At 47.0% G+C, this 14,148-nt stretch overlaps 1 protein-coding gene across 1 annotated transcript in view; it reads left to right on the top strand.

Moving 5' to 3' along the window:
• Window positions 1-2,026: 2,026 nt before the first annotated feature.
• LOC104524522 (activating signal cointegrator 1 complex subunit 1) overlaps window positions 2,027-14,148 on the top strand; it is a gene marked incomplete at its 5' end in the record, with an annotated part of 25,045 nt that continues 12,923 nt past the window's right edge. Inside the window, 5 exons of the mRNA XM_029084844.1 lie at window positions 2,027-2,163; window positions 4,353-4,472; window positions 9,066-9,190; window positions 10,742-10,744; window positions 11,063-11,142. Of these exons, the coding sequence (XP_028940677.1) occupies window positions 2,027-2,163; window positions 4,353-4,472; window positions 9,066-9,190; window positions 10,742-10,744; window positions 11,063-11,142 (465 nt within the window). The remainder of the gene's footprint in view (window positions 2,164-4,352; window positions 4,473-9,065; window positions 9,191-10,741; window positions 10,745-11,062; window positions 11,143-14,148) is intronic.

Here is a 14,148-nt window from a genome sequence, read left to right as displayed (position 1 = left end):
TCCCTTCCAATCCCTAACATCCCGTGATTCTATAAAATAAGTGGGTTCAAGCTTTTTTTCATCTCCTTGAGCAGCATCCAGCCATGAAGGGCTACTAAGATGCCTGCAGATCATTGCCTGTTCCATGGAGAGCTACCTCTGACTATTTTATATGTGGGAAGAGTGAGATCTGCCGGCCTGTGAAAGAGTAGGGGCGTGAGCAGGGATTTTGGGAGCTATCTGAAATGCTAGTGAGTAAAGCAGGAAGATTATCTAGGTCTTGGCCTGCTCATTGTGCACTCTTCTTCCCTACTGATCTCCCCAGCAGTGGTAGCGTGGCTTGTGGAGGTGATGTGCCATCACTTTGTCAGCTGTCAGCCCACACTCAGGTGTTGGAAAGCTCAGGGGAAAACCCTGCTTTTGGGGCAGGTTGACGTTTACAGTACAAATCGTTCTGGGACAGAAGATGAGGGTGGGGTTCTTGCTTTCTGACCTGCAAGCTACTTTCTCGTTACTGTACGTCATGTGTGCGCACTGTGGGAGTGACATCAGCTGGTTGTCCACGGCAAGGACAAATGGAAGTTTCTCCCAGTTTCTGTTACCCCAACTATTGTTTTGTGGTGGGCCAAATATCCCCTGGCTACCAGGAGAGAAAAAAAGGCTGACAGAGAGAAATCATGTTCTGTCATGCATGTTAACGACAGTATGAATTAAAGGCAGCTGAAAGGCTTTTACTGCAGAGAGGGGAAGGTGGGGAGAAGTGAGATGGAACTGTCCCTCCTCTGCTCCTTATGTGCCTGACATAGTCTGTGCTTGTTTCAGGCTGCTGCACAGTGCTGAGGTTTGCAGCATGCTTTGCCATGACTAGCACGGTACGATTTGAGGTTTCAGTCAGCAATAAAATAATTAGCAGCAGTGGAAGGTATGTACATGTTCTCTCTTTCGTGGGCCACCACATTTTGCCAGCCTGTGGCTGCTGGAGCAAGCCCTTGGCCTCTGTGTTGCAGGCTGGCTCATCTTTAGTCCAGCCCTTAAGCACCACTGTGAAGAAGAGTATGGATGTTGTCATTAGACCTAAAAAATGCTGAGTGAGATGCAGGGCATTAAACTCTGACGGGCTGAGATACTGCAGTGTTCAAACATCTGAAAGGTTTTATTTCAAACTCTGAGGTGCCGCTCAAAACTTCCAAGCTGTCAGTCTCAGTCGACGGACAGAGAGAGGCTTCAGTGGCCTGGCAAGTGGTGTTGGCTTCTTCTGGACTTAAAAGTGGAGGTTATTTAATGCACTGATGGGAAATGGCTACTAAGTGGAAATAATTGTTTTAATATGGGTGTGTTAACCATCCTCGAGGTATTTTTATAAATATCCTAGAACAAAAGAGCATGGTTTTTAAAGCTGAATGTAACCACTGCTCCACCTGGGAACGGTTCTTCCCCAGCAACAACACGTAATTTATAAAGGGAATTTAAACCTAATTCATCTTGGCAAACTATAGAGCACATGGGAACAAGAAAAATGTAATTATTTGAGCTGGTATTAGCTGTGCTTGTGTTGTGAGATGCAACCTGTGTTTAGACAGGATTTAGAGACCATTTAGAACTTGTCACCGCAGCTGGTTCCAGCTTTATTGCACAAAAAATGGACTTAAGTTTTAAATCTGTGCTGACTTGTGTTGAGTTCATTGCTGATGGCAGCTGCCACTTTGACAGCTGTGGAAGTCTTCTCTCATACGAGTGAGTGCTGCTGTTCCTGGGTCCTGGGTTAGTGCCGGTCCTAACCAGCAACCAGGCTGCCGTTCAGCAGCTGTGATGAGAAGGCAGGCGGGGAGCTGCACCTCACTTGCCAGGCTGAGCTCACTTGCTCACAAAGCCTGTGAAATTTTATTACTAGCTTCACCTTTGAGTCACTACCAACCTGACCAGTGATGCAGAGATGAAAGGTTTGATGCCAGTGGCTTGGTACCTGTTCTCTGTACTGTTTATCTCTCTGATGGAGGGTGTGTGTGTGGATAAGACACCTGTATATGATTGATTGACTGATTTCTAGGATCACGGGGTCAGCAGCAGCCTGTTCCAGAACCCTTCAAAACTTCACCTGACTCTTGGAACGCTGGTACTTCTGAATGAGCAAGAGATCCAGAAAGCGTGTGACCTCCTACAGCGATGCAAAGAGGACTTCGTGGAGTAAGTGATAAAAAAGAGATGTCATCACCAAGGGCGTGAGTGGGGTAAAAACAGCAAGCTGTCTTTGGCAAGGGAGGGTGACAAGAAAAACAGCTCAATACTCTTATCTCAACTCCAGAAATTTAGAAAAAGGCTGAAACGTTTCAAATGGGAGCAGAAGAAATCACCAAGCAGTCACAAAGAGTCTAACAGCATCTCACAGCTCAGCTCAAACCCTCAGCATTCCCTGAAAACCTTGCTCCACTCATTTCTTTTTCCCACGTGTGTCCCTGTTATTTTTACGTGAGCAATTTTTGCTGTTGTCCCCCGCCTGCGGCAGAGGGAGGGACGAGCTCCATTACCTTTGTGCTTTGCCTGCAGCGGGCTCTGGCACGCTGCTTCCCTCCCGCCTCAGAGCAGATGCTGAGGTGTCCTTGACATGCATTTCTTGATGCAGGGAGCTGTGTGCAGGGAAGCCAGCATGAGCTGTGTGAGTTATCAGTCCGAAACGTTCAGTGCTGCTCCAGGACCAGGGTTAACACTGAGATGCAGATGCTAGGGCTTTAACTGTAAATGTGGTTGAATGACACTATAATTAGCTTATCTCTGTTCAGCTTAGAAATTAGAGATGGCCTGAGGGATTGGTTTATTTATTTATTTCTGCAAAACCTTTTCACACAGAGCACAGATCCTTGATATTTATTTGTTTGTTGCCTCAGTGCATGAAGAATTGGCCGCGCTGTGCCAGCTAATATCGGTGGGAATTAATGCATGGCCAAAATCATACCTCTGCCTTTGAAATGATGGCTCCAGTTGTTCAGCTGTGTAACAGAAATGCAAGCACATTTCCAGGGGAAGGCTCTGCCCGTAGTATTTGGAGAGTGCCAGCTTCCTCAGAAGTGGATTGAACTGAGGCAGAGAAAATCTTCATTCTCTTTTTCCTTTAGTGGAGGGAGAATCAACACTTGAATGTAACCTTTAGGTTATTTCCCCTGCCACACCCAAATAAATATACTTTGAAAATTAATTTAGGCTCCCTTCCACCCACATAAACCTTCATTAGTGTTCATTTACTTTCCTAAATGCAGGCAGTGCCATGTGAAGGTAGATGTGCCTTTTTTAGAATAGATGGCTTTAAGAGCTGTCGCTGTGATGTGCACGACAGTGCACTTGTGCTGTTTTCCTCCCAGTAAACATACTGGCAGGGGAAATCACTCTCTCCTTATTCCACCTGGGAAGCTTTGCTGAGAATCTCAAAGGCCGTCTCTCGGGCGAGCTGAACAGAAGCGAGCAAGGTTAGAGCAAAGTCACGCTCACATTGTTAACTCGTGTTTATTACTTCTGCCTGCCCAGGCAGTCCCTGCGCTTTCCGTGAGACCTCGGCGCTAAATGAGACAGCGGCAGTCGCTCACAGGGAGCTTTCGCTGCAGCGCCCTGCCTCCCTCTGATGTTCTGGTGGAAAAGGCGAGGAGGCGACATGTTTGGAAGCAGATACGCTTCACAGTGTGTTTGCAGGTGTGGGAGTGCATATTGTATCCTGCACACATTTTTGGTTTTGCCTTCCTGCACGAGTAGCTGGAGCTGACTTTAAAACAGCTCTATTTACTTCCAGCATTTGTAAGTGGATGTTGAAAAGTACTTAAAACTGCATTCTGTATCAAGTACTTTTCCCAGCAAAAATGAACAAGCTGGAGACTGTGTCACGATCGCTCTCTTCACAGAGACAGGAGCTTCTCTGGAATGAGAACTTGTACCATTTTATTGCTGATGGGTTTTTTGAAATGGAGATCTCTGTGTTGAGATAGCCTGTGAACAGGGACGAGTTTGACTTAATGTGTGTTTAAAACACTGAACATATGAATTTAAATGTTTTTACAGTATTTCTTGAGATGATGAGACAATAGCAGCTGTAGCCTTTCAAGCTTTAGAAATTAGGGAGCCTTTTTGTGTTTGGGTTTTTTTCAGTGCAAACCTGAAAGGTGTGGGAAAGAGAAGAACTCTCAGTGAAGTTCACTGCCCCATAAAGTCTGTATAGCACTTAAGGCCTGCTTAACCTCAAATTTATGTTTAACTATAGCAAAAAATGTATTTTGTATCATTCCCTTTGTAAAACCAAACATTTAGTGTGTGCATGAGGAGTACTATGCCTTGTATTTCAAAAGCAGGTGTGATGTTTTGCTTTTTAACATGAGGGATTTCTTGCATTTTAGCCAAATTGCTGGAGGCAAGCCCCTGACTGTGGAGGTGGCAGGAGTGGAGTACATGAATGACGATCCTGCCATGACAGATGTCCTTTATGCCAAAGTCCACATGAAGGATGGCTCGGACAGGTGAGTTCCCCAGGCTCCTTTCTTTCGTTCCTCCTCGATGTGCCACAGCAGCAGTAGCAGTGTGCCAGAGAAACCTTCTGCTGTCTGAAGCTGGTGAGTACTGCTAGCAGCAGTCAGGAAGATTAAGTCATTTTTGCTTCCTAAGCCAGTTAAGGCAGTGATGTGTTTGCTCTTTAAATCAGTCACTGGTGGTGCAGCTGAAAGATGTCATTTGTTTCTGTAGCAGTCTGACAGATTGAATAATGGTGTCATGGCTCACACGGTGTTAAGATGGCCAAGGAGATAGTCCTGAGATGACTTAGAAGGCAGGACAACTTGGCCTCTGCTGTCCCAACCTGCAATCCAGATTAATCTGGACAACCTGACATATTCTGCAGCACTTAATAATTCTTAAAACCCAGTTACACCAGAAGGTCCTCAGAAAAGCATGACTTGGTTACAGAGTTGGTTTTTGTGTCTGTTAGCAGCCTGAACAGGCGCTGGGTGTGAAGATGTCTGTCTTCTGAGCTGCTGGTTTGAAATCTCAAAGTCTGGTTGGTGTCAGTGTGTGTGTGGGTGCTCTTTGCCACTGCGGCTGATGGCTTTAGGACTACAAACGGCGCTGCCCAGGATGTGGCAGTGTCTGGACAACCTTCCTCCATCTGTTTTTTGACAAATATGTCACCAGTGGCAGCACCAGCTTTTAGTGCTTTCTGGAAGACTGGGGAAACATAAGGGCTGTTGTACTCAATGCTATCAGTTGTGAGGTGAGTGGGAAAGGGCATAGGGGAATAGCCAAAAGAGCTTTAACCTTCTCTCCCTGAGCCTTAGCCTTCTCTTTTTCTGGCAGCGCTGCCCTTTTGTGTCTGTTCCCTTTGCTCCAGGACAGCAGAAGCTATTGGGAGCACGCAGCAGTGCAGCTGGAGGAGGGAGGCTGTGAGCAGGCACCAGCTCGGGGAAGAAAGGACGTGTTCTAGCATCTCCTTTTCCTGAGGGTTGAGGAGACAAGGGGGGCCCACTGCTTATAACCACAGTTTGGAGGCTGTGTTGAAGTAAGAGATCGGAAGTGGGATAAGAAAATGGGTGGGACAGTGAAAATAAGAATTGCTGGGAGGCAGTAGGAATTGAAATCTTTTCCTGGCTTTTCCACTTTGAAGTCTGTTCTACCCTGAAAGAGGTGAGTTAAAACAAATGGGGTGGGTGGAGAACCAGGACAAGCTAGAGATCAGCCAGGAGACAGAAGAGAAGTACAGGGAGAAACAAGGCAGAAGCACTCAGAAAGATGAGATGGAGGCAGACCCTGGATGACCCAAACGCCCTTCAGTCAGTTTGTTGTAGAAAGCATCCAAAGTGGCAGCTCTGAGAGCTGAAGTGTGGGCCTCTTTTTCTGAGTCATTGAGCTCTTGATTATCTCTGAGGTGCAGTACTTGTGAATCTGCTTGCATCTGAAAGTAAGTCTGAGACCTGAGGAGCTGGTAGAGAAGTCCTGTAGAGCGTTCAGTAGGGCCTAAGGTGAGGCAGTGATGTCTGCGTGTGTCTGGGGACAGCTTGAATTGTTGGTACTAGCACTGTGGTCTGCTTCAGGTGCCAGCTATATCTGTTTTGCTGAGAACCCACTTAGCAGAAAATGATGATGTGCATAAGGGGTAGCAGAGGAGAGAAATCTTCAAATCCACCCTGCCTTGAAACTGAAAACGACCCCCACCCGTGCCCCCCAAGAAAGGGCTGATCTCTCCTCTGTTCTTCACAGAGATCTATTAGCTGAGGATTTGACCAAAGCCGGGTCTTGTGCTTTGCGTGGCAGCTGGAGGCTGGCAGACTTCTCTTCTGCAACACCTTTTTTGCTTTTTGTATAGCAGCGTGCTCAGCGAGGGCCAAGTAATTGTTTTTATCCTTGGCCCAGACTGGTCCTGCCCTCATCTGCAAATTAATTAATCTGGCACTTCTCCCCTAATACACTTCCTTAACTGTTAGCAAGCATCAAGAAAACATTCAGCTTTGCAGAGGGGAAAGAAGACATTTTTTGTGTTGATGGAGAGCAGCGAAAGCTTCATTTGCTTCCTTTGTGATTCCAGCAGACACAGCGTCAGACAAATGGTGATTACAAAGAGGGGACAAATGGTGATCCCTCCAGAAAACTCTGCTTCATTTTCTGGTCTGCTAGATGGATCATTGCTGAGCAGCTCCATGCACCTCTTGCCTGCTAGAACCTTTGCTCAGGGAAATGGGGAAAGCAGGCAGAAATCAGTTTCTCAGCTGCAAGGCCAGTACCAGAGGACAGCGGCATCCACGTGATCTTCTGTGCTGGATCAGACTGCTGCAGCCTGTGTTGAAGAGATGTGTGCTTTCCTGTCTCATGCCAGACGTCTTGCTAGTTCTGTGTAGTTCCTGGCATGGCTGAGGGGTGGAGTTCCTTCCTGATCTTTGGATGATCTTGATCAGCTTAAGCTGTGAAGCAGGAGATTTGATTTCCCCTGACTTAGCTTGCATAACTGCAGACAGAATTAGGGGTTGGCAAGCCCTTCTGCACATATAATGGCTCAGACTGAGAGAGGGATCATGCTCTAATGCCTCCCACATGGCAAATAATTTCCATTATAATTCATTCTAATTTGTTTTATTTCCTTGATTAACTTTATAACGTAATAAAGCACCATTTTCACTTGAGATATTCTCTGTTAATTTGTTTTAGTATTGTCTGTAATGATATTCATTTAATCTTTGTCATTGCTAATTTTAAAAATTGCTGATGTAAAGCCAGAAAGTGGTAGAAAACCATGACAATTGGTAGTTTGAGAGTCCTGAAGTCATCACATGGGGGCTGGCAGGCCGTGAGGGGCAGTACAAAAAAACCAGCCGTGGGGTAGGAGGTGGCATCTGGAGCGTGGCAGCCCTGGGCTCTCAGGGCCAGCCTCGGAGTGACCACGCTCTGCCTCTCCTGCTGCAGCTGAGATGCCAAAGTGGTGGGATCCGGTGGAGCAGAAATCTGTCTGACCCCTTGGACGTGGTGAAAGAAGCCCAGATTCTTCTGTGTAGAGTGTGTCCTGGTTTTTAGCTGAAACAAAGATGGATTTCTGTTTCAATAGTTAGAGTAGTGCTGCGTTTTGCTTTTCAGCCTGGGACATATTATGAGAGAGACACTGATAGCATAGCAGTGTTTGCATTTGTGTCACTGGAAGTGAAGGACTTTGTGTTCTGTTAGTCCACGAGCACAAGATCTAAGGGGGTGAGGAATATTTAAATTAATAAGCTAAGTTGGCATTTGGATATACCAATGGGATATTCCATATCATATCACATCATGTGCAGTATATTAGTGAGGGGCTCTTCCTCTCTGGCTCTCTCTGGCTTTTGCTCAGGCTCTCACTCTTCCGGGATTGCAGTTTTGGTTCCGAATTGTTGCTCCTCTGGGATCATTATCTGGGAACAGGCCGGGCTTGGTCAGCAGGTGGTGAGCAATGGCCCTGGGTATCACTCATTTGTGTATTTTGTTACTGTTATCATTATCACTATTATTTTAATATTAGTATTAGGGTTTTTTTATTTCTATTATTAAACTGTTTTTATCTCAACCTACAAGCCTCCTTATCCTTGCCCCCAAACCTCTCCATTTCTATTATTAAACTGTTTTTATCTCAACCTACAAGCCTCCTTATCCTTGCCCCCAATCCTCTCCCCTATCTCCTGGGGGCTTGGGGGGAGTGTCTGAACGGCTGTGTTAGCTGCTGGCCAAGGGCTGGCCAAGTGAAACTATCACAAGAGTGGTACCCTCTTGCCTTGTTTTTGGGGATGGGAAGCTCTGGTTCTATCACATCCTTGCTGCTTTTGGTAAGGCTGGGGCACTGCAGAAATTTTGTGAGGAAGAGCAGCAGCCTGGAAGTTTGTTCAGCTCTTTGGGTGTAAGGATACTTGAGCGCACTGCTCTGATCACCTGCCTGCTCCTGCTGCCTATCCCAGGACAGGCATGCCTGCAGATCCCGGCAGCCATGGCTGCTTTCATCCCCAGCCAAGGCCAGATAAGAAGGTGGCAGTAAGTCCTTTGATTCTGCTTGCTCAGCAGCTCCGAAGCTGGAACATTCACCAGAATGTGCTTTCTGGGTTTTTGCCCTCTGTCACCATGTTCTGTCTTCTCCCAGAAATGAAGCCCAGTGACTGGGTTGCTTGTTTGGGACAGAGCAGGTCCAAGCTCCAGCCTGGTGCACTGTACGGGTCACAGTCCCTGAGCAGAACAGGTTCTCTAGGAGTCAAGGTGTCCAAAAGTCCCCAGGGGTCTGCAGATTTTAGCATCTGTCAGGACAGTCACATTGTGTCCCGGTTACATCTGTCACTGCAAACAAGCTTCCTGCTATGCTAAATCTGCCCTTCTTCATGGAATATTTGCAGCAGAAGTGATCACCAAGGAAGCTTTGCAAAGCAGCCAGAACTTTTTGCATTAGAGCTGAATCCTGATGGCTCTGTTCACTTTCCATCAGAGCCTAGTTCCCTTTCCCCATGTGCGTCCAGAGACTTCGTTTCACACTTGCTGCCGGCCCTGGTTGAAAAGTGAAAAACTGGCGAAGCAGGGGTTTATCCTTGGTTCACACTGCTTTATTCTTTCTCTTTTTGCCTTCCCAGATTGCAGTTGATTGCTGATCAGCTGGTGGAAAGGTTTGTGGCCTCCGGCTTGATGCTTAAAGAATGGGATAGGGTGAAACTGCATGCTACAGTCATGAACACTCTCTTCAGGAAAGATCCAAGTGGTGCGTATCCCTCATCCGTATTGATAAATGCATTTAAAGTAGTACCTCTGAACAGGAGATACTTTTGTTGGCTTTTATGTTTCTTTTTTCCAATCTTGTGATTTTTCTTAATCTCCAAAATACCTACAAGGTTGTGGGGGGGCTGTCACTAAATAAAACCCAGAAGAAAATGAAAAAGCAGTCAGCAGAGCTGGAGAAGGCAGGCATGCTTTGAACACTTTCTGGATCTTTTCTAAGATTCTTTGCCATAGCTTCAGAAACGCTGTCGCCCAATAGCACTCGTCAGGTCTGAGCCAGAGAGGAATACATTCAAGTACCATGTGAGATCTTGAGCTCTCTGTGCCCCAACATTAAATTGAAATGCAGTAATGACTCAGTGTTCTGTGCTGACCTTTAAACAAGATGAAAACATGATCCTCTTTGGTCAAGTTAAAGATTTCCAGTTGGTTTAGGAACGTGATTCCAGTGTCATTCTTGTTAAATCAGATTCAGACGGCTACAAGGCTGAATATGAGCTATTATTGAGTGTATAGTGTCCGCTGTCTCTGCCAGAAGATTGTCTGCTCTAGTGATCTGTACCATCGTTCTTGTTGCATCACTTTAAAAAGCAGCCCAAGATGTATTGCATTTAGGGAGGGGCAGTATATTAGAGCCTTGTTCTCTGTGTGCACACATGCACGTGCTCTAGGGCCGGGCTGTATTTTATAAGCCTGAGCAGCATGGCACTAAAGCTTTTTGTAGCTTTCTCTGGCACGGTGGCCTCTGTGATGCCAATAGGTTATGTCAAGTATTCTCCAGTTACTGCCTCTATGAGTCTCTGTATGGACAGTAATAACAGCAGATGGCTTGTGTTATGGTTTTCCGTGCACCCAGCAGCAGACTTTTGGGGGTGACTGGTGCTAAAGTTGGATAAGCATACTCAGATCGTAGAAACCCTGAAAAAATGGGGCTTAGCTCTCAAACTGAGCCCTGAAAACTGGTGAAAATGTGAGCCCAAAGTGCTGATGTGGCTCTTTTTGCTAGGGGAAGCACACAGGCAGCTGCATCTGGCATTCTGAGTCCATATTCTGAACAACCCCATGAGGCATGTGAGGCATTCAGACACGATGGTGAGAGCCTTACACAGATAGCCATGGAAGTCACTTTATATTCAGTGCAGGATTTGAATAGCCTGCTAGGTGTGAGTGCAACTTCATAGTTAATGCTGGAGAAGAAAAAGAAATATTGAATGCATTCACTGAGTGAGGCAGAGGTCCTGTGGAAAGAACAGATCATGCACTTAGGGTTTATATAAAAATCCAGCCATGCTCTGGGGAAACGGATCTAAGACATAGGCATTTGGCAAGTTGCTGTAGGCCCAGGTTGCTATTCTTAATGTCTCTGTGTGGCTGCATGCCCACCCTGCATGTATGTGCTTCCCGGAGCAGGCAGGAGAGGTTTGTATAGGTGCTGTCTGGACCATGCCTGGCACTGTGCTCGCATTCTCAGTCTGGTATTTGGTGCTGTTCCAGGCAATGCAAGTGCTCACAGTGCTGACTCTCACCCTGGCAGGAGGTGGGATTAAAATCAGCCAGAGAGAAGCAGATGTGTGGCACTGAGCCATCAGCCCTTCAGAATCACCCTAGCAGTAGCTATGAGTTAGGGTCTTTCCTCCAGGTAACACAGGTGATCCCAATAGAGGCACCAATTCCTGTGTGTTCAGCCTTGTTCTCTTTAAAATCAAAGTGGCAGTGTTTTTGCGCTAAGAACTGGGCAAATATGGTTTATTAGCTGGCAGCTGACTTTGGGGAGGGAGAGAGTGGGGGGGTGAAGTACAGCACACACAGTTCTCCCATCTGAAGCTCATTCTGGTGGCGGCTTTTCTCTTTACAGCCGAAGAGCGAAACAATACAATGGCTGGTAAATCGTCTTTCAAGGAACGGGAGTCATTTAATGGCCGAAATATCCTCAAGGTCAGTATGAAATAATTAGGGAAATCAAGCCAGCTGTGGATATTGTATAGCCAAAAGAGATTGAAACACCTCTTCAAGACTGCTTTTGTCTTAGGCTTATGGGATCTCCCAGGGGGGAAAATCTGTTTAGAAAATAAACAATCCAGATCAGTTGTAATTGGGAGCATTACAGTATTTAACAGAAGCTTTCTTAAGGCTGGTGAGGCTCAGATCAGGAGTATGTAGCATGCATGCTAAGTGGGTGTTCCGTGTTGTCGTTTACTTCTCTCATGTTTTACCCTGGAGACTCAGGCTTGTGTGGATTCTCAGCCCACCAGAAAGGAGTACTTTGTTGTTCTTGATCTACTCACTCATATATATTTATATAACTAAAACCGACTGCCATTTCACTTAACTCTTTTCTTCTTTTTTTTAAATTTCTGCTATGGATTTCTGTGGTTTTGCTCCAGAAAAATAACAGGTAGTGGAAGGGGGTCCCACCAACCAGGATCTGAGGGCTTTGGTGGTGATCAGAGGGTAGGAAGCAAGATCCCCCCACACCATGGAGGTGGGTAAGGCTCAAAGGGGAGCATCCTGCAGCCTCCCAGGCTTTGTCAGCCAGGGTTGAGGTTGCAGGCAGCCTCTGCTGCTCATCCAGATGGCAGTGTCAGACTGATGCTGTGGTGCTTGGCCCCTGCAAGTGTCCAGAGAGAAAACACAAGCACAGAGGAGTCGAATCAGAAAACAACACTGGGTTGTAAGCATATTTGGAGTCCTCATTGTGTGAGGGGATTTGTTTCAGGCAGCTATGATAAGATGGGGTAATGCTTGAATACATTTAGGAACCGACAGAAGAGATTGTGGTGACAAAGAGAGGATGCAGGCTGGGTGAGAGCTGGACAGCCCAGAAGGACTTGAGGGCACCAGAGGAGGGAAAGGGTGCGCTTTATGTCTGTTTACAGTTTTGCTGTATAATGCATTAGGCACTGGATGCACGGGGATGGGAAGGCAGGGAGTGGAACTGATTGATCTCTGTACAGAGAACAAAGGGACAAAATTAGGTTAAGCTCTCATTGTCCTCAAACGGTCTGTGCAAGCTCGGTGTCATGACTCAGCATCGCCACACGCTGAGTGTTCGGTGTGAGACTGCAGGATTGCAAAGTGGAGCGGGGAAGCCACAGACGTGGTCCCTTTCCTAATGTGATCTGTGAGTTTTGGTTAGCTCCTGGCGCCCAAGAGTTGGTTCCAGAAAGGGGAGGTGTATGTCAGGAGGTCTGAGTGCCTGCAGGGACTCGGCTTTCAAAGTGTGCGCCCACATTTCGCTTTGCCCTTCGCTCCTTTCTCTCGTATCCATTAAACTTGTCAGACTTTAGAGATGTAAAATCAAGCTGTCAGTCTTCCTTTATGCTCCTCACCCAAAGGCATTTACAATTTGGAAGGCATTAACGATGCTCCCTCTGCTGGTCACACCATTTGTGGACCACACTGCGGGGTGTGAGCAGCTGTGGGGCTGGTGGTGGGTGTGCGGCGCTAAGAAATGCAACTGCCCTATCTCAGGTGGCTACTTCTTATTCTTGCTGGAGTAGGAGCCGATGCATTTTTAAAGCTCCTAATTGATTTTGTACCGATGTAGCCAAAAGAGCTGCTGGCTGTTTGGCCTGTTGATAATTACTTCAAAGCATGTCTTGCCGCAAGAAATGTCATCCTTCTCCCCTACCTCCGCTACATTTCCTAACCTGCTCGTTTCGTATTTCCCTTTGGTCTCCCACGTGCCTGCAGCAGAACGCCCGTTGGCATTAATTAATTACATGAGTCATAAATAGCTCCAGGCTTCTTACCAGAGGAGCCCAGCCTCAGCCAGCCACTGATGCATTCTAGCATGACCTTGCAAGGATGCACAAGTTCCCTCTCAGCCCCCTTTTTATATACATGACTTATCTTCTGCTCAGGGAGGTTGCCCTCTCACAAAGTGGCTTCATTAACTTTTTCAGTAGGATCTAAACAACGGGCTGTTAATGAATATGGCTGCAGTTAGGCAGGCTGGCTTGTGGGCACCATCCCCTTGTAGGTAGAACAATTTGCCATGCCTGTGTTCCCAGGCAGTGGGACTCTGCAATAGCTGTGTTGGTGGCAGTGTTCCCACTTGGAAAGCCGACACAGCACGGCTACTGGTAGGCGGGCATCATCCCAGAAAACTTGGGTTTTGTCGCTCTCATTCCCGTTGTGCAGCTGCAACCAAAGGCTTTGCCTAGCGGAGAGCAGGACCTGAGCTGTCGGAGCAGAGAGCACGATGGAGACGCCTTGGTTCTGCTGTTCCAGTCTGAGCCTCCCCCGTGGTCAGAGCTGGTGTGTGTGTGTGTGCAGATGCGCTGGCAGCGCACGTTTGCTGATGGCAGGCCTGCGTTACCCCCGGCTCCAGCTGGTATTTTACTTTCAGCAGAACTAATCGGAATTTTATTTAATAATCCTTTGTTCTACCCGTTCCACAGAGTTAAACATACACTTCTATTTGTGCTAATAAATGGTTGTGCAGGCCAGTACCTTCCCACACTGCTCAGAAAATAGATCCTATAGGATGAGTTGCGTTTGGGAGTTTAAATTACTTCTGTCTTGAAGAACATCCATGAAAAACGCTCCCTGGCCTAGCTGGTGCTGAAAGCCCAAGGGAGTGTATGCTCCAACAGCTGAGCGATTTGTGTTTCCCGCAGAAGGAAGAGCTAGACACTTTAGCATCATGCTTGTCTAGTCCCAAGAAGCTAGAGGTGCTTTCTGAACCACTTCCTACAGAGCAATATGTATTTCTTCTAGGGTGGCTAGCTGATCGACTCCTTTGAACATCCAAGTCACGTATCAAATTGTTGCTCCGGTTGGGAGCAAAGTGGATCGCCTCTCGGAGAGCGGAGGGAACGGGCAGCAATTCACAGCTGAGAGACAGCGGCAGCTCCTTCCCCGTGAGAGCAGGGTTGGGCCAGGTGGGCGACTGGGCCTTGGGGAGATGCTGGTTTGGCAGCCCCTCTGCGTTGCCTC

Source organism: Antrostomus carolinensis, unplaced genomic scaffold (assembly GCF_000700745.2).
Source record: "Antrostomus carolinensis isolate BGI_N321 unplaced genomic scaffold, ASM70074v2 scaffold52144, whole genome shotgun sequence".
NCBI lineage: Eukaryota > Metazoa > Chordata > Aves > Caprimulgiformes > Caprimulgidae > Antrostomus > Antrostomus carolinensis.
Note: the sequence above shows the minus strand (reverse complement) of the source record. Positions and strands in the feature narration are given on the sequence as shown.